Source organism: Manacus candei, unplaced genomic scaffold (assembly GCF_025592945.1).
Source record: "Manacus candei isolate 608988 ecotype Guabito, Panama unplaced genomic scaffold, ASM2559294v1 h1tg000086l, whole genome shotgun sequence".
NCBI lineage: Eukaryota > Metazoa > Chordata > Aves > Passeriformes > Pipridae > Manacus > Manacus candei.
The window spans coordinates 3297586-3317398 of NW_026138134.1; the positions used below are offsets into that span (position 1 = coordinate 3297586).

The 19813-nt window shown below is 53.4% G+C and overlaps 1 protein-coding gene across 11 annotated transcripts in view; it reads right to left on the reverse strand.

The window, feature by feature from the left end:
* The window catches only part of OPCML (opioid binding protein/cell adhesion molecule like), a 335600-nt gene that overhangs the window by 13687 nt on the left and 302100 nt on the right, over positions 1–19813 (reverse strand). For all 11 annotated transcript variants that reach the window (XM_051812514.1, XM_051812513.1, XM_051812511.1 and 8 more), the window contains 5 exons: positions 10801–11033; positions 1600–1725; positions 1183–1317; positions 980–1100; positions 167–318 (listed from right to left, as the gene is read on the reverse strand). In XM_051812514.1, coding sequence (XP_051668474.1) covers positions 167–318; positions 980–1100; positions 1183–1317; positions 1600–1725; positions 10801–11033 — 767 coding nt within the window. The remainder of the gene's footprint in view (positions 1–166; positions 319–979; positions 1101–1182; positions 1318–1599; positions 1726–10800; positions 11034–19813) is intronic.

Consider the following 19813-nt stretch of genomic DNA (forward strand, 5'->3'; position numbering starts at 1 on the left):
TCACGGGCCATCCACCAGCCTCCTCCTCTTCATCCTCCTCTTCATCCTCCTCCTCCTCTTCCTCTTCTTCATCTTCCTCCTCTCCAAACTTCTCCTCTTCATCCTCCTCCTCTTACTCCTCCTCCTCCTCCTCCTCTCACCTGTCTGCAATAAAACGGGCACCTACCATACAGGATGATGCTGGCATTGGTGTTGCCCAGCTTGTTCGTGGCCACACACGTGTAGTTGCCGTAGTCCTTCTCCGAGACGTTGAAGAAGGTCAGCGTGGACAGGCGGCCCTTGCTCTCGATCCGCACACCGTCCAGCCCGTTCGCTAACCTGCGGGGAAACGGGGTCACGATGCTGAGGGCATGGGGATGGGGCTCTGGGACAGACCTTGTCCCCTCCCCAGACACCCCTTTGCTTCCCACCAGCCAACAGCGGTATACAGAATCACAGAATCACAATATCCTGAGTTGGAAGGGACCCACCAGGATCATCGAGTCCAATTCCTGGCCCTGCACAGGCCCATCCCCAAGAGTCACACCCTGTGCCCCAGAGGATCATCCAAACCCTCCTGGAGCTTTGGAAGCCTTGGGGCTGTGCCCACTGCCCTGGGGAGCCTGGTCAGTGCCCAAACAGCCTCTCGGGGAAGAACCTTTTGCTGAGATCCAACCTGAGCCTGCCCTGACACAGCTCCAGCCATTCCCTTGGGTCCTGACACTGGTCACACTCACACGTTCCCCCACTGGACTTGCGCATCCCACCAAGACAAACGCTTTATCCCACTTTGCCTCCCTTAATCCATCAGCCTGACTCGTGTCCCACAGCCACCACCCCTGGAAGAAACAACCCTGGGACTCCCTCGGCCCTTAGACCCACCAAAACAAGTTGATCTCAGCCACCTTCTGCACGATGCCCTCAGGCACTGTCACCTCCCCCTGCCTCCTCACCTCATCACCCTCTGGCCCCAAGGCTCTGCTGCCTCCCAGCCCCTCACCTGGTGTCCTCCTTGAACCACTGGAACTCCGCCACGGGGACGGCCGAGGCCTCGCACTGCAGGATGCCCTTCTGGCCCACCGAGGCGCCCGTGTTCTTGGCGTTGGAGATGTACGGCGGGTCTGCGGAGACGTGGGGCCGTGAGTCACGCTGGGCCACACACACCCAACTCCCCCCCACGATCCCCCCGTCCCTCACACTCACAGTTGACGGTGACTTTGACTTTCCGCACGTCCGGGACGGCCACGTCGTTGACGGCGCTGCACTCGTACTCCCCGGACTGCTCCCGCGTGATGCCCGTGATCTCCAGGTACTCGTCCTCACTCACAAAGCCCTGCCCTGGGAGATGTATTGAACACGTGGCACCGTCACCCACCACACCGGCACCTCCCCTGTGCCCCTGTCCCCCCCGACACGCCCTGCGTGGGCGTCTGTCATCCCCTTTGCACAGAAAGCTTGGGACATCGCTTGACAAGCATCCTCACCCCCATACCAAGGCCGAAGAGTCAGCAGCTCCACCCTCCATGACAGACTCTGAGTCACCTTAATGCCACCCCAGCCACCTCTATGGGGACATGCATCCACCCACCCAAGCCAGGCAAGACCCCTCGTTGGTCTCACCTTTCCCGGAGAGGTGCCGCCACGTGACGGTGGGCTCTGGTCTCCCAAAGGCCAGGCACATGAGGGTCACGCTGCTGCCCTCGTTCACGGTGATGTCCGACGAGATGTTGACTATCTGGGGGGGCACTGCAAGACAAAAAGAAGACCAAAACCACCATCAACACACCGGCTCAGCAGGCCCCACCGGGAGGCTCCAACCATGAGACCTGTCCCATCACAGCACGTTGGTGTCCACCCCGTCGCCCTGTCCAGACACCAACTCCATGTCTCCAAACCAGTATCATGGACTGGAGCCGAGCATAAATGCAGGGCATGAAGGGGTCCACTCACCGTGCCAGCCCCCCCGGTCCACGGCCGAGACCCTGATAACCAGCTCTCATTATGGCCTGCAACAAGGCTCATATTTTAGCATATTTATTAAAGCTGTTAAAATTACTGAGCGTCTGCTCCATTCAATACCGGCCATGGTGATTTATATTCCTCTATCCCCAGATACTCCATCTAATAAATAACTTGGCAATCTCCGCTCCTATAAATATCCCCAGCCATGGCAAAAAGCAATTAAAGCCCGCTCGCCAATGCTGCTTCCCGGTGCTCCGGGATGTTGGACACAGCCCCCAAAAAGGTCTGCACCCCAGGGAGTGAGTGAGGCCATACAGAACAACCCTCCTCAAACTAAACACCACGCCTAAAATGCCCGAAATGATGCCCTGTGCCCCCTCCCCAAGCCCACAATGTGCCAGGAGCCCCAGCTCAAGCGGCATCACAAACCCAATCCTTGCACCCAGGGCTCTCCCACAGCATTGGGATTCCAGGATGATCGCCTGAAAACCACCATGGCTGACACCAGCACTGCCTGGAGGGGGATGTGAGTGCTGCCCAGCTCCCCTGGCACCCCCAGGGAGGCTCTCCTCACACCCCCGGGGAGGTTCTCCTCTCTCCCAGAGCGGGAGAGGTGGCACAGTGGGACAAGCCGCGGCAAAGATGCGGCACAGTCCATGCAGCCCGACGGGTTCTGCAAAGCAGTAAATTTCCCAGCTACTTGACACATTAATATAGAAGTACAGTCTGTTATAGCAGAGGGAGATTGTCTGAGTCCTTCAGGGGAAAGCAGCAATCCAAAAATGAAAAGTGTGTGCCGGCGACTGCTGGAAAATGTAGTTAACGCTCGGAGCAGGGCTGGCCAACTCCAACAGTGCAGCCACAACGAGCTCTGGGAAGGCTGCAAATGGCCCTTCCTCACTCAGACAAGGAGATGACATTAACCCCTATTACCAGCAGCCTTGCACCTCTCCCCTCCAATAACAGCCCCTCAAACTGGTACCAGGAACATCCAGAAACCACAAGAACATCCAGGACAAGCCTTCCCACACAGCTGAGCATTTTTTTCACCTGCTCATGAGCCTGTAAACCAGCCTTCCTCATGAGCAGTTCTGGTCCAAGACAGCAGCACCACTAGTGGACCCTGCTCCAGACAGCAGCCTGTCTCTCCCTTGTGTGCTCCTGCCTACAGATGCCATGGAGCTGGACTAGTGACAGACTGAGATGCAGAGCACAAGCAAAATCACAGCCACTGTTCTATCCTTGCCCTCCCAGCCCTCTCCAGCTCATGCCTGACATCCCTTTCCCATCCTCTGAGTCCCAAACCACAAGTAACAAAGTGACGTGCAGAAATTGGTGCCCTGGGCACAGCTGTGAGCCTGTCCCCCTTCCCAGGCACAGAAATACTTTCATTCCCGTGGAAAAAATTATCACTACCCATAACCACTACGGTCCCAGTGCTCCCATTCAGAAAACCCCAAGTCACAGGAACACACACGTCAGCCTGAAAGCCCTTCCCTCAGCAAAGGATGCTGACACAGACATGCCAGCAGGTCTCACAGCAGGGAACAGCACTTCCCAACCCCCCAGTGCCACTGCCTGCCCTAATCCAATCAGGAATGCCCCTGAGAGCCAGCAGGGATGTGCAGTGGAGGGATACCCACGGACAGCGCGGGGACCCCAGCTCAATTCCCTGCCACGGTGGCGATCGTTGCCTATGAGGTTACCAGGACTTGGAGAAGGACATCTGAGGACCCTGATTACATTTTCATAGATCCCACAGACTGGGCTGTCAAGGATGGCGTCTCAAGGACACACTGGCTTTGCCATGGGAGGACTTAATCCTATGGGAGGAGCAGGTGGGAGCTGGGACCACGCAGGGATGCGGGCAGGCTGAGTTCGGTGGCAAACACAACAGTGGATAAACCCAAGCTGCAGCCATGCCCTGTAAATACCAGAAGGCAGCTACAGCCAAGGCACAGGCAAAGCTGCCCTGAAATGCACATCCCACCTGAACTGCCTTGTCTCAAGGTGGGGACAGCTTGGGATTGGTTCTGGGCATGGAGTACAAATGCTCTCCCCCATCCCCTGTAAATCCCTCTTGGTCCCCTCCCGGATCAGACAGCCCTGCTAATGCCTCACAGCCCTCCAGCATGACCGTGGATGCTGTTCCTAGTCTTTTACCTGTTGACAGCATCCTTTCCCTGGATCAGCTTTCGTTCTCTACATTTCTCTCTCTCTCTACCCTACACGGCTGCTGGGGAAAAAGCAACAGGGCAGAACACCATCTCCATCCCCCCTTACCCCTGGTCCCGCCTTCACTGTGAAAGCCTACAGCTACAAGCAAATTGAATACAGAATAAATCCTGAGGAAGCGAGGAGCGACGCGGTCTCGTGGGAGCGGCGAGCGGCCCGCGGAGGATTTCGTCAACCCCGCGTAATATTAATCACGGGGAAGTTAATGCATAAGGTTTGGTAAGCCAAAAAATACATTTGCACTGTAATTTCTTGTTTGTTCGGAAAGCCGGCGAGGGAAATTGAATGTGAAAGCGATGCCACTAAATTCAATAACAATAAGCCCGTGATTTATCTCCTTCCTTTACCGCTCGAGACCCGAACCGCGCGATGCGCCGATTCACGCTCTCCGTCGGGTCCGGGTGCGTGTTGGTGTCTGCCACCCTTCATGGGGACGGTGAGGTGCCATCCCCCCTCTCAGCTCCAAACTGGGGCTGCAAATAGCCCTGTGGGGCTACATCACACACCGAGGTCGCCGTGTCCTGATGCTACGCGCCATACTCAAGGGATCTCTGGGACTCTCCCAAAACACCTTTGGTCCCGCTGCATGCACCAGGGATGGCTTTGCACTGGCTGTCCCATCTGGGGACAAAAGGAATGGGACAGCTCGGAGTTTGTGATGGCTGCGTGATCAGTGACTCCACACGACGCTGACGCACGCGGCCGCGTGCGGGCTGACTCATCCCCGGCCGCTCCGGAGCGCCGAGCCCCACCGGAGGCACTCGCCACCATGGCCCTGGACTATTTTTAGCTGCCAGATCATTCCTGCTGCACGCCTCGGAGCAGAGAGCCTGCATGAGCACCGCGGCTGACACATGCAACTGATGTCCCTCCTCCACATCATTAGCTCCCAATCCATTAAAAGAGACCTCTTCCCACACCGTGGTAAGGGGAGATGACAGATGGATACCCATGGGCTCTTCAAACTGCCACTTCCCCAGCTCTACTCAGGGGATGGGTCCCCATAGGGACTGCAGAGGGGGACATCTCATCTTTGGTGCTCTGCAGGGAGGTGACAGCCTCCTGGACACTGCCTCACTACGGCACACTGTGCTCCTGTCTCACTTACCATCCCCTCTCAGACACCTCCTGCTCTGGGGAGATGCAGCGTTCATGTTGCTCCTTCAGCTCTCCAGCTGCAGTGTCCAGCTGTGCCCTCCGACAGAAGATGCTGTCACCACAGGGACAGAGACTGTCACCCTAGCAGGGGTTGGATGCCTGCTGGAGCTCTTTCCCCAGCGCCCCAGCTGCCTATAGCCCCAGGCACCTCCAGCTCTGCATGAGCCTCCCCGGCACAGGCAGGATGGAGCTGTCAGAGGTGTCACTGTGCAAGGTCTCATTAGTGTACAGAAAGTCAGCACAAAGAAGGCAAATATGCTGAAAGCTCACATTTTGCCTGTGCTTTCCATCTCCTTCACTGATAAGAAGCACAGCAGGACAGCACTGGGGCCTCCTCCTGCCCCTGTGTGTCTGCTGAAGGCACCAGCGATACAAGACCTTCCCAAGAACAGTTTCTGTTTGGGGCTGATGCCCTTAAAAGGGGCATCTGCAAGCCAGCTCCAGGCTGCCACACAGAAATGGATGTGCTTCCCTGTCTCCCAACTCATCTTTGGGTTTGGGGTGCAGGAGACACTTGCAAGGACACACCCTGCACAAACCCTCGATGTCCATCAAATCTTTGGGGGAAGAGACTGGGGCAAGGAGGTGACATCAAGAATTTTAACAACATGTTGCTTCTTGGCAGCAAAGATTATTCTCTCTAATCGATCCCATTCCTTTGACAGCCCAGTCTAAGAGGCTCATCAGAGCTGATTTTATTGAGATAATGGACTAAGCCGATCTGAAAGCTACAGACTGGTCAACAGAGTGATTTTTGTCAAATTTCCCTGCCAAGCGAGTGGCGTGACACGGCCTCACGTGTTCTCAATTTCAGGTTTATCCTCCCTTTCCCTTCTCTGGCTCTTGAATGCTGCCTTTTCACAGCCTTCCCCCAGTAAAACACTCTTTGTGTGATCCTCTGATGGGAAGGGACACCGCAAAAATTAAACACAGCCACTGAACACCCTTTCCCAGGCGGAGTCACCCGACTGCTCGCTGTGCATCCTTTTTCTCCAAGTTTTCACGTTGAGATGGGGAAAGCAATAAAACCGAAACTCACAGTGTTATACCTACTGTGTAACCACCTGTCAGTAAATTTATGAACAATTAGGAAGTGAGAGTGCTTCCCAGGGAGCTATTTGTGCGCGCACTAAAATGTTCTTTCTGTTCGGAAATATAATCGGGAAACAACTTCTCCAGTTCTCCCTCCTCTTCCCCATTTTTGCTTTTTGCAGTAATTAATCATCTGCTGCTGTGCTTTTGTTCCAGAGGCTCCTGATCCCTGTGACACATCCCAATGGCTCCTTTTCACCAGTTTTAAGAAGCCTCAAGAATGGGAGCCTGAGGATGCTCTCCTGTCTCTTTTCCATCCTCCCATCTGGATTTTGGGACAGTGGCTTTCAGGACAGTGGCTGTTCCTGCCTGGGCAGTGAGTGCTGATTACTTCCTGCCAGTTGGACTCTTCCTCTCTCCAGACCTTCCCCCTCTCTGTGCCCTCACTCCTTCATTACTCTTTCATTTCTTCCCTGTGCTGCCTCCTGTCCTTTTGATACTCAGTTCTGTGTGTGCACATTTCCTTTTCTCTTTTCCCTTTGTTCTACAAGTCTCTAGGCTTTTCTTCTCATCCTTTTTGTTTTGTTTTGTTTTTATTTCCCCTCCACTTGCTTTTTTCTACTGTCTTTGCTATTCCTTCCAGATTTTCTCTGGGCTCCTTTGCCTCTGAATTCACTGCCACATTACTGCTGCATCACCTTCATTTGGTCATTTTCACTCTCTTGCCCATCCTCTACTTCTTCAGGGAGGGAGGAGGAGCAAGGTAAGAGTCTGGTTGCACCTTCCCAGCCTTTTGCCATTGGAGAAAAAGACCTCAATGGGGCTGCATGGGGTAGGGGTGGCCCTTTCAGAGGCTTGAGGAGCCAGTTGTTATCAGAAGGAAAAAAAAAAAGTCAATTGGGTTTTGAAACACTTACTGAAAAGCTCTGCCTGCACTGGTGCTGCTGTGAGAGGCAGCAGATGAGACACAGGACTGGCTCTGGGAGAGCATCCTTAGGTGCACGTGGAAAACACACCACACAACCACAACCTCAGAACTGTAAATGAAAGCCATAGTCCTCCAAAACCTGTTCTGGTCCCCAGGGTGAGGAAAGCAGTAAACACGGAGATGGGAAAATGGATTGTGCCAACCAGAAACTAAGAGTAACAATGCCGGCAGCTGGAGAGGCTTTAATGAAAAATCCATGGTGAGTAGGACTAAGGCAGTACAGGAAAGGGGTCTCTAAATAAATCAGAACCAGAGGACATCTGAGGAATACCAAAGACCACTTTTAGGTAGGGATGGCCAGTATCAATGTTCACTGCCAAAATCTCTACCAGATGGGATCCGAAAGTCACAGCCTCCACCAAAACACCGACCCTGAGCTCCACATTTCAGACTGAACCAGCCCAGGCCGAGAAGGCACAGCTGTGACATGCCTATGGTCTACCACACTCCTCACATCAAAACCATTCTGTGGCACTGTGAGGTAAGACCTCCTGGCTCCTCCTTGGAAGGTGGCACCTCCCAGGAGCAGAGGTGGGCTTTGCAGGGCTCATCCCAGGGGCAGGAGTGCTCGCCAAGGTCCAGCCCCATGACAGCCTCCACTCAAACTGTTTAGGAGAAGAGCAGGATGAGGTGGCTCATCTTCTCCTTATAGGAGATTAAATGCCTGTTCTCTCTGCATTCCAAACTCTCCCCAGAACACCCTGACGTGCCACAAGCCCCGCGCATGTCCCCGAAAGCATCTGTCCCCTCGTCACGAGGCAGTGCCTGAAAAAAAAAAAGAAAAAAAAAAAGAGGAGAAGGGAGACAAAAAACCCCTTCTGGCTTCCTGCCATCTACACTCTTATAAACCCTGTTAATGGCTGTTGCAATGAACCAATGCAAGAGACATATTAATAGTGCTACTAAGAGACACATTTACTGTTGACGGCGGTTCCCTGGCAGATTTATCGCTGGGTTGCTGGGAGGGAAGGCCGGGCCCCGCAGCAGCACAATTAAAACCCAATTGAGACAAACAATCAATACCCTCTCCGGCCAGCTTATAGTTTTGCAAAAACACAAATAGAAATTAATTGACCTGAATACAGTTGCTAACTGGCCATTACTGCCCGTTTGTCAGCCCGCTGGCACGGTGAGGCCAGCAAACAGAGGAGAGACCTAAACCTCAGTTTTGAGGCCAGAAACAGGGCTTTGCTCCCATCCCTGTAAAGTGTGTGCTCTGCTTGCAGTAACAGCCAGGACCAAAGGCATCTTTGGAAAACTGCTCCCTTCCTCCCAGCACTGAGCAAAGGACTGTATGTTATTCATCCTCACAGAAAGCCCCCTAGAAAGCACATTTTAGCCACCAAGGAACTGCAGTGGGACTGAATCTTAGAATGGTTTGGGTTGGGAGGGACCTTAAAGATCATCTCATTCCACCCCCTGCCATGGGCAGGGACACCTCCCACTAGACCAGGTTGCTCCAAGCCCCATCCAACCTGGACTTGAACACTTCCAGGGATGGGGCAGCCACAGCTTCTCTGGGCAACCTGTGCCAGGGCCTCCCCAACCTCACAGGGAAGAATTCCTGCCTTATATCTAAACTAAATTTCCCTTCTTTCAGTTTGAATCCATTACTCCTTGTAACTACAGCTCCTGATGGAGAGTCTCCCTCTGGCTTTCTTTAAGGCTCCTTCAGATACTGGAAGGCTGCTGTGAGTACTCCATGTAACCTTTTTTGCAGGCTGAACTGGGAACAGAGCACAGAAGGATTTGCCTCTTTGGCCACCACCATCAAAGGGACAGCAAGGTGGCACCTACAGATGGATTTTCTCACAGACCAGCTTAGACAGACTGTGTGGCTTAACACATTGAAAGGGAAATACAGACCCTGCTCAGCATGGACCACTTGACCTGTGCCTGTATCCCCAGCTCCTCTCAGGCTGTGGATAAGCACCACTGCTGAGAACCGCAGTCATCACTGCAGTGGGAGCAACTCAACAGGACTTGCTCACACCAGGAAGAAAACTCCCAGCACAGTCAGAAATGCCTCACCACCAGACTCTGGACACAAACTATCTCTCACCCCCACCTGCCCAAGCCTGGCAAGTGCCTGCAAAAAGGGGTGAGGAGAGCAGGGGCTGAGCATCGCTGCCAGTTCACCTGATTTCATTAGGTGCAAAGCAGTCGGATACTTCACCGGTGTTGACTGGATGGATTAGCACGATTAGAGAGCAGACAGGATAAACAGATTAAACTTCACAGATGGACAGCTCACACGCAACTCAGAAAGGGGGAGAGGGGGAGCTCCGACCAAGGGGATGGAGGGATGCTCCCAGTGGATCTCTGCTCCCCTCTTCCCAAGGTGAGTGCTCCCCTCGCCATCACAGCCTGGTGCACACAACCCAGGGTTTCCCAACACACTCCCACTGACACCGGGCAGGAAAACCTCCTGGATAGGCTGTCAGAATCAACCCCTGCCTCCTCCCAGTGAGAAGGATACATAAATACATACATAACTCTGCTGGGGGCTTCTCAGAGACATGTCGAGGCTGAGAAAGTTTTCAGATTTGCTCATTGCAAAATCAATACCCATCAGCTGTTTGAAATTAAAGGAAAGATTAGGTCCTGGTTTTATACACGCTTTATTGTATTCCGAGAGCTTTCTACTCAGCCAAATAAATCTTCTTTAAGAGGATTAGGAAACTTTCATTATCTTTATCTAACCTGAACTAACACTAACTCTGAAAAATTAATCTAGAGGCCGGACAAAAGCTAGTAGCTGGTGCAAAGCTGCAAGGATCTGGAGGCAGCATCCATCAGAGTGCTACAGGCACCTGGATTCCCCTCATCAGAACAGCCCCAGGACGCTGTTTTGCAACCCAACAGCATCTGCCACATAGACACACTTGCCCATGAAACCCTGTGCCAAAAGCCCTTTGTGGTCCCATTGTGACTTCAACATTCACAGAATCCAGCCTCTCCCAAAATCACAGGGCCCTGTGCTGTTGGGATCTCCCTCTCCCCCACACACCCGTCCTCCTCCTTCCCCACAGCTTTATGTGCTAAGCATGATGTCATACGGTCTGGAATACCCCTTTGGTCAGTCTGGGTCACCTGTCCTGGCTGTGTTTCCTCCCAGCTTCCCAGGCACCCCCAACTTCCTTACCTGTGTGGTAGTGCAAAAGAGCAGAAAAGGCCCTGGCTCTGTGTAAACGCTGCTCAGCAATAACAAACACATCCCCGTATTATCAACCCTGTGTTCAGAATGAGCCAAAACACAGCCCCATACTGGCCCCTAGGAAGACAATTAATTCTACTCCGGCCAAAACCAGCACACCATGCAATACCCAAAGCAGCTGATATTGGTTCCATCTCCACCACCAACAGAGCCTCTGAACCCTCCACAAATCCAGACACCCTTGCAGATCAAACTCCCCAGCAGGAGCACGAGGTGCGTTCAGACCTACCTTGCACGATGAGGTGGACGCGCGAGGTCTTGGGGTGATTGTCTGTTTGCACGGAGCAGGTGTAGGGGCCCTCATCGTACACGTCCACGTTGTGGATCTTGATGCTGTACTGGGTCTTGGTGTTGGAGAGGATGACCACGCGGTTGTCTATAGACCACTTGTCATTGCCGGCATACAGGATGGTGCTGCGGTTCAACCACGCCACCCGCGTGACCCGGTCATCCACAGTACACCTGCGGCGGGAGAGACAGAGCGTCACACACCCCAGAGCACCCACGGAGCGTCCCCGACCCCAAAACTGGGTGGGAGCAGGACAGGAGCTGCGGCACCAGTTCCCCATCACTGCCAGCACAGAGATGGCACATGCCACAGCGGCACAGCCCTGCTCCACATCCTCCCATCACCCGAGATTTCACATACACGGCGGGTTCAGCAGAAATAAACCCTCCCATTTTCTTTGACACACAACTGGGGAACCGCAGACAAAATTCCCATCGCATTCAACCTCTGCGAGCCACACAGACTATCTCTACCCACCATCCCTACCCCCCGGCACCTCCATCACCCCCCTCCTCGCCCCCGCCGCGCGCTGAGGATTTCAGATGAAGCTGTAAAATTTGCTGACAGTTGGTCTTGTCGGCACGGCCCTCGAGCCATCCCCGGGGTGATATACATGGGGACAGGGGCCGCAGAACACGTGCAGGGAGAGGGGAAGGAGAGGAACAGCCGGAGACGGCCAAGCCAGCACGCGGGGAAGGGAAGGGAAGATTTGGATAAGCAGCTGTAAATCCTACAAGTGCCTTGAAAACACAGCGCGGTCGTTTCCATTATTTATTTCCTGCCTGGCTCCCACCCTCCCCACTCCAGGCACGCAGGAGCTCGGTAGCTCCGGCCCACAGCACTGACTTACACTTGGCAAAGAGTGGGGGGGGGGGGAAGGGAATCAAAATGTTCCTGGAAAACATGGCTTTTTCGTTCTGTTTGACGTATTTTTCTCCATCTATTTACTCGTGGCCTTCTCTGCTGCCTCCGTGGCACCCACAGCAAAAGCACCGAGCATTTGGCTAAATTAAGAGCCTGGCACCTCTCAGGAGCTTCACGTTTCCCACGTGAGGACCACAATAGGGAAGCTGTCCCTTGGCATGAAAGAAAACCGGGAAAACCAAGCTAGGTGTGCGGTAGTGCCGGTGGTGGCAGTGCTGCCGCAGCTTTGTGCAGCTGAGACCGCAGGAAGTCACCTACAGTCAATCAAGAAACTCATGTGAGTCCCTCTCCACACGCCTGTAAATTCGGAGAGAGGCTGGAAGGCTGTTCCTGTCCTTGTCCCCACCACAGCACCTCTCCTGCCCAGGCTTCCGAGGTGTTATATGCCTCCCTCTCTGAGACTGCAGAGCGTCACCTCGATCGAGATTATTAATCGGGTGGAGGGAAGGGGCGATACTTGGCATGTTTGAGGGTCCCCCCGGGCGCTCAGTTCGGAGGAACGAGCCATATATCCTCCCGCAAACAAGTCCTTTTCCCCTTGCAGGAGCCGTTCGTCTCTGCCAGCCACGCCACATACGGACGCCGGGAAAGACGGATGGCCCTCCCCGCCTGCCGCGGCACTGCCGGAGCGCCGGGAGCCTGCCCGGGTGTCAGACATCTCCCGGCACCGGCTCAGCTCTGCCAGACCAAGGCGGCCTCGTGCCGGCAGACGGCACCGTCCTTGTCGGGAAGCCGAGCCCTCTCTTCTCGTTCAAATTAACTGGGGGAGAGAGCTGAGCACAGCCGAGTGAAGTTCGGCCCTGGGGGATTCCAGTCTAGTGGACTATTACTGCTGTCTCACTTCATTATAATGAATAATAAAGAGATACTTACACACGGCTTCTGTAAATTATTCATCGCGTGCACCGGAAAATCAGGGCAGCAATATGTAAAACAGACAACTTGCATGTCTGCGCTCATATAAATATCCAGACTACAGCCCTGCGAGGTGCTCTTGGGTCCCCTCATTAGGGGTGAAGCACAAGGACTAGGGTTTGAAGTGACAGGGACGAGAAGCTCGTGCTGAGCACGTTCGACTGTCGCTGCCCGGCTTTGGCTGGTACATATGGGATGTGCTTCCCAGGGAAATCTGAGGCTGGTCCAGGACACCCAAGAACTGGGGCGGTTCATTTTTCGTTTACAGCTCATATTTACACCTCAGAGGTGCACCTGCACAGGCACACGGGTGTCCCAGGTGGACACGTTCATGTGAGGGAGGGGAAGAACAACATCGGCCTCCCTTGTCTGTGGTGACAGGTACTGCCCTAGAAACCACTCAGAGCGAGGGGGCAGGAACCTGAGACCCCTCTAACAAACTCAGGGCAAGAGCAAAGAGGCAAAGCCTCCTTCTCCCTGCTCCTTGAGCTCATTCTTCAATTGCTGCCACTCAATAGCTAATTCAGGACCAAGTCCCTTTAGCTCCAATTGTGCAGCATCGTGCTCCTCTCCACCAGAGCCCGGGCTGTCCCCTGCAGCCACAGGTGACCAGGAAAACCACCCTCCTTCAAGAAACCAACCCTCCTGCACCTCCTGGAAATGTGTCAGAACCACCAACAGCAGAAAACCCACCAGCCATCAGCTGGCATGGAGCACTCAGCATTCCTGGAGGCACCTTCTCAGCTGACCTTGCCTTCCTGCCAACAGTTTTCCCGTGCCTGGGCAATTGGCACTACAAAGGAAATACTGATGGACAGCCTGGCACAAGGAGCACCTCCTCAGCTTCTTTACCTGTCTGGGAAAGCGATCTCCATTAGCTGCTAAGCTCCCTTGTCTGCTGAGCCGTCTTTGCTACCCATTTCCAATTGACCAGGATTATGATAATGTCTCCAGTAAGCAAACAGGTAAAGAGACTTCTGCAAAGTGTTCAGATAAAGCAGACAAGCTCTGACAAAGCTGGATAATAAAGCAGGCCAGGAGGTTTTCCCTTGAAGGGATCTAATTAAAACCAAAGACAAACCCCCATTAACAGTCTCCTGAAGGCGCCGTATCCATCTCCAGAAACTCTGCCTTACGAGTCCAGAAGGGACAAAAGACAATAAAGGGCCTGTCAGATGGGAGGAAAATAAACCCATCCTGGCTCTGCAGTTCACCTGGAGAAAACCCATCAGCAAGGCAGGGGGAATATCTCGGGAATGATATCATCAGCCCAAACCTGAGCCCCTGGCACATGCCGCATCCCGGCTCCCCCACACAGCCCTTCTTCATGCTCCTCCATCCCTGCATCCCACTCAGACCCTCACTGCCTTTAAGCAGAGACTTTTCACCATCTGCAAACCTTCAGCTGCCTCCAACCACGACTTCTCTCCTCCAGAGCAGCTTGCTGGAGAGCTTCGGAGGCCGGGCCTTGCCCGAGCTCCAGCCCCTGGCGCTCACAATGATACATGTGGCCTCTCGAAGGCTTCATCTCCTGAGGCCCATATTAATCCCCTCTCTCTGTGGGAGGACGAGAGCTGCCGTAGGGATCCCAGCACTCCACCAGAGACGAGGGCGCTGAACCTGAACGCGGCAGCGCGAGAAGATGCATGAGGGCGGGAGCCGGGGGCACCGGCGCTGCGCCGCTTCCCCTCTAATTGCCCCCATTCCTCATCCTTAAATGCTAATTTTGAAGTTTGCCACGGAATTATTTCACTTAGTGTCAACAATACGGATAACTCCGCTGACGTGCCCTTTGTGTTCGGCGGCACAAAGTGACCGTCCCCCTCCTCCTGCACCTATTAGGAGAGACCCCCACGCCGCTCCCGCAGCAGGCTCCTGCCCGGCCCCATCAATGACACTGACAGCACCACTCCTACATGTGGGACGAGCCACAACACCCTCCACCTTCCTCCTCCACCTTTCCTGCCACATCAGGGACCTTTCCTGCACTGCTGACTCATCCGAGCACGAGGGCAAAGCCTGGGGCTGCCCTCGACACCTTCCCAGTGGTGAGGGAAATATCTTGTCCACGGTCAGCACAAGTTTTCTGGAACTAATTTGGAGGGATAAGTGGCACACAAAGAGTTGGAGGCATAAAGCAAGTCTTGCAAAACCCTCAAAAATATCCTGAGGAATGGGTTGCATGAGACCCCAAAAGGTAGATGTGCATCCTGAGAAATGCTTGTACCTGCAGAGCTGAGGCAACTGGTCCCTGTCCATGCCAAGAGGCTGGGGGGGAGATGGTCATCTATGGATCAACCCAAATTTGTTGTCCATGGTGGGATTTTTGGGCTTCTCTTGGAACTGGACTCGATGCTCCTTGCTGGTCCCTTCTAACCGAGGATATTTGATGATTCTATCATTCACACCCCTCCCTCTTCCTTATTCAAACCAACAATGCTCTACTTTTAAACTCCTCTATGGCCCTTCAACCCCAAACTGCTTCTCTCTCCTGCAGGTAACGTGTCTCATCAGGATGACAAATGGAGATGCCAAAACCAGGTGCAAACTTGCCAGCTGACCCAGTTTTCAGCAGCTAAAATAGCTCACCCAGATCGGGAGAGAAGCCCCTTGACAGTGACCAGGTGATGCTTCACCCTGGGATGCTTCCAACCAAAAACACCTCTCACAGGGGCAGAGCAAACCCCCTTGTCTCTGAGAAGAAATTGTTAATTACGTTTGCCGGGGGCTCCTAATGGGATTTCTCCTTTGCTTCCAATATTCACCCCGGTTACACAGCGAACGGGCTCCGAACGCTTTTTATTCCGGGCAGCTGGAGCAAAGGCAGAGGAGATTTATTTGTAATCATGGGAAATAAACACACTTCCTCAGAAGTAAACACAAAAGAACAGAACCTGGCTGGGCTCCCACTTCGTTAAAGATGCAAATGAGAAGCAGGCCATCAAAATGCGGCGGCTCCTCTAATCCTCTCCCAACAATGTATCCCGCCACATTATCCATAGGGACAATGGCAACCATGGCTTGTGATGATGGGTCTCACACAATAGCTCCTGAGGGCAGGATTGCACTGCCTGGGCTTCCATCACTGCTATCCATGATATTTATCCTTGGGAGGCACTTTGTCTTTAATCCTGATCACTTCTGCTGGCATCTGTCTCCTCTTTGAGTCACCCGCGGTGTCCCTTCTCCCCTCTCTCCCACACACCCTGGTGTCTGGATGTGGGGTGCACAACTCCACACCATCCTCACATCATACCAGAGCCCTGAGGATGGAGAGGACCCAGGATGTGCCACTTGGCATTGCCCAGCACAACCACCTCCCATCCAGCCCTCACCAACCACTCCACAAGTCCCGATCCGTCACCACCCCTGCGGGAAAACAAGAAGCATGGGATGCTTAAGAGCTCGGTCAGCCTAAAGTGTCCTGCTTTTCTCTATAACATCCCTTCCTCCCCACTGTACACCAGTCAGCCACTGCCTCCCACAAAGCCACCAGCTCTTGCTCTCTGCAAGTTTAATTAATTGCCTGGCCCTACCGCTACTGCTCCGATTCCCCAAGCGCTCCCACTGCTGTACAGACATGCTCCAGACCACTGGCAAAATTCTTCCCTGCCAACAACTCCCCCCTCCCTAGAGCCCTACGAGGGCTACAGGCCCGTCCTGCCCTCCCTAGAGAATAGGGGCTTGTCTGGGAGGGGTTCTCCCCATCAGTTCCCCTGTGGTGGCAGTTTGCCCACCACCGAGCACCAGAATAGAAGCTGCTCCTCGTGAAAAATCAAAGCCCAAATTGATACATTAGAGGTTGCTAAATATAAAATATCCATCTGCAAAGATAATAAGCCTGCGAGGGCAGAGGCTGTCGAGTTGCTCCATTTCAGATAGTTTAATGGTGTTTTGGTCCATGACTGCAGCTCCCAGACATTAGAATGATAACAAGATGATGAGGAGGGCGGGAGCCGTCTGTGCGAGGCGTCAGAAGTCAAGACAATGCTCACTGTGCAGTCCCTGAGGGGGCCATGCCACACAAAACACTGCCTGGTCTGCACTCAGCGTTTGCAGGGCTTTGGGTGGCCTCTGTGACAGCCCAGGGGATGCAAAGGCTGAGCCCGAGGCCGGGTCACTGCCAAGCTTGAGCTGATGTTAATTTGGGGATGGGGGCCTGAGCCCACCTTTGGTCTCAGGGGTGGACCCAGGTACCACAGCACGATGCTAAGGCTGACACAGGCAGAGCTGTGCTGCAGGTGGTTTGGAATCTTAGTTTGAACAGGGAAGGGATGCCCAGCGAGGTGGAGCTGCTGCACAGTGCCCCCACTAACTGATCCCATCTCCTCCCCAAAGCCATTCATGGGATTTTCTGAATTAATGCTCCACATCGAGCAAATCCAGAAACAGTCAGCTCTGTTAATGCGAGCCAGGCTTTGCCTTTGGTTCCTAAAGCCCTTCTTTCACTCCTCATTGCTTCTGCTTCCAGCTTGTAGGGACACACGTCACCCTGACAACATCATCAGCAAGGGGAAGGGGGACCCGACAGGGTCAGGTGCTCCCGGCTCCCACTTCCTTTTCCCACCACAAATCCTTTATTTCTGACACAACTGTGCATCCATATCCATGTCCACGTGCCAGGATGCTCCCCCCACCCACTAGGGAAAGTCAAAAGGTGTCAGCCTAAGCCCCAACAGTTGACAGCTGTTATCAGCTTAAGAGAAATCTTCATAAGGAAATATGAGGAAGCAGCAAAAGAAATAAAGTGGGAGGCCTTTGGATAGAGTAAATCAATGGGAATGTTTATAAAGCAGGTGGCACATAAATGTGAACATCAGTCAGTCAATGCTGGCGGCCACACCTGATCTCCCAAAGAGAGAGAGGAAAAGGAAGGCACTGAGCAGGGGCAGCCAGGCCAGGAAAACCACATAAATTAGAAAACAATGCAGCAATGCATCTTTCCTTGCCCAAAATATGATTGTACTCTCTCCCTGATACAGCCAGACACTGATTTCCAACTTGCTTGTGGCCAGCAGGCAATCCTGTGGTTTGAGGAAGGCTGGGATATCTTCCCAGCTCCTCTCCAAGGAGAATATCACCATCCACCAGCATTTACCATCAAGACATTGCTACCTCACAGACTCACAGAATGTGCTGAGTTGTAAGGGACCCATCAGGATCATCTAGTCCAACTCCTGGCCCTGTGCAGGACACCCCAAGAATCCCACCCTGTGCCTGAGAGCATTGTCCAAACACTTCTTGAACTCAGACAGCCTTGGTGCTGTGCCCACTGCCCTGGGGAGCCTGTTCAGGGCCCAACCACCCTCTGGGAGAAAAATCTTTTCCTGAGATCCAACCTGAGCCTGCCCTGAGTCAGCTTAATGTTGTTTCCTTGAGTCCTGTCAGTGGTCACAAGAGAGAAGAGATGATACCTGCCCCTCTGCTGCCCCTCATGAGGATGCTGAAGATTGCAATGAGGTCTCCCCTCAGTCTCCTCTGCCCTGGATACCTGTCCCAGGAAACACCAGCAGAGAGTTTTCTTCTCACCAGGGAAGCCAAATTCCCCTCTACCCTACACCAAGCCCTGCCCCTACATCCCAGCAGGTAAAAAACCCAACAAGAGACACCCACCACCACCCTTCAAGGGTGCTGATTACGGGACACAACCCTGCTCTTGGCAGAGCCCTGCGCCTCAATCAGCGCCCGTGCAGCGCCTCAATCAGCTCTAATCTAACACAATGCAGCACCCGCGCCCCGGCTGATTTCTAGTGTTCTCCAATCAAAAGCAGACAAGAAGCACCGAGTTTATCACTAGCAGAGCTGAACAGTTGAGAACCTAGAGTACCTCCATGCCTGCACTGGGGTTTTTTTCCTAGGTTTTTCCCAGGCAGGGAGAGAGGGAAATAACTTTTGCTGTCAGAGTTAGACCTGCAGCTAAGTACCGGTAATTAGCACATGGAAATATGTGGCTCTGACTGCTATGATTCAGCCATCCTGATGGGACTGGTGACTGTCTCCATCTCAGCTGGATAAGGGGACACTTTCAACCCAGGAGGATATGTCCGTGGCTCCGGTAGCATCCCGGAATCCCAAAAGAAGAAAGGATGCTGGCAGGCTGATTAAAACCTGGAGCAGGGAACATCTGTGAGAGAAGCAGCCAGAGCAAAGCCACTGGACACCTGATCCCGGATTGCAAGGAGGGAAAACTGGTGTGAAGCCACCCCAGTGGCAGCAATACAGCGATGGGCATGGTGTTGTCACATGGGAGAAACGACGGCACTTTGGATGGAAATCCAGACATGCCTCCATTACTCATTGCTCTCAGTCAGTCCAGCTGCACCACCCTCCCCAGCAGGAATCAGGGGGGAAAGAAAAACCTCTTCTCACATCCTGCCACTGATTACCACCAAAAATATATTTGTCATGAGATGCCCACCGCTATCTCTGCGGTTCTTAAGGGTAATGGAGAGGTTTCAGTCTTTGGAGGATAAGTCTCAGGCTCTTGGCTGCTTGCCCGGGAGGATTATTTTACATCAGGTTGAGTTCTGTAGTAATTATCTTCAAAACAGCTGGACTGCTGGATAAACTCGTTGTATCTTAATGCACAATATGGGAGCAAATGCGGAGAATTAAACTGCAATTCCAGACAGATCGACGGAAAAACCTCTCGCCGGAGTTTTGGAGCCCAAACGTTAGGGGTGGGAAGGCATTTGCTCATTTGAAATCAATTCCAACTTCCCCAGAGACAGAGCAGAGGAGGAAGGAGATTCCAGATGAAGATGTTTCACCCTCAAGCTCTCAGTGGAGAAAAAAATAAAGCACCGTTTTCCTGACCCTCACAGCTGATGAGTGAGGCGGCATTTGATCCTGGCTGGACAGCCTGGTGTTCCACACAGCCCTGAGAACCCCATAAAAGCTCCAAGTTTCCAAGGTCTTGACTCCACACTGCACTTCTCACTGCAGTGCCAGCGGGCAGGGGAAGGCGAGGGGAAAATCAACTCACTCCATCCGCACCCCTCACGCCTGTAAGTCGCTCCCAGAGCCTTCTGTACCCCATTCCAACAGGATGGAGGGGCTGACAGAGGGACAAACCAACTCCCAAACTGGTCCACCAGGGTGAACTAAAAGGAAA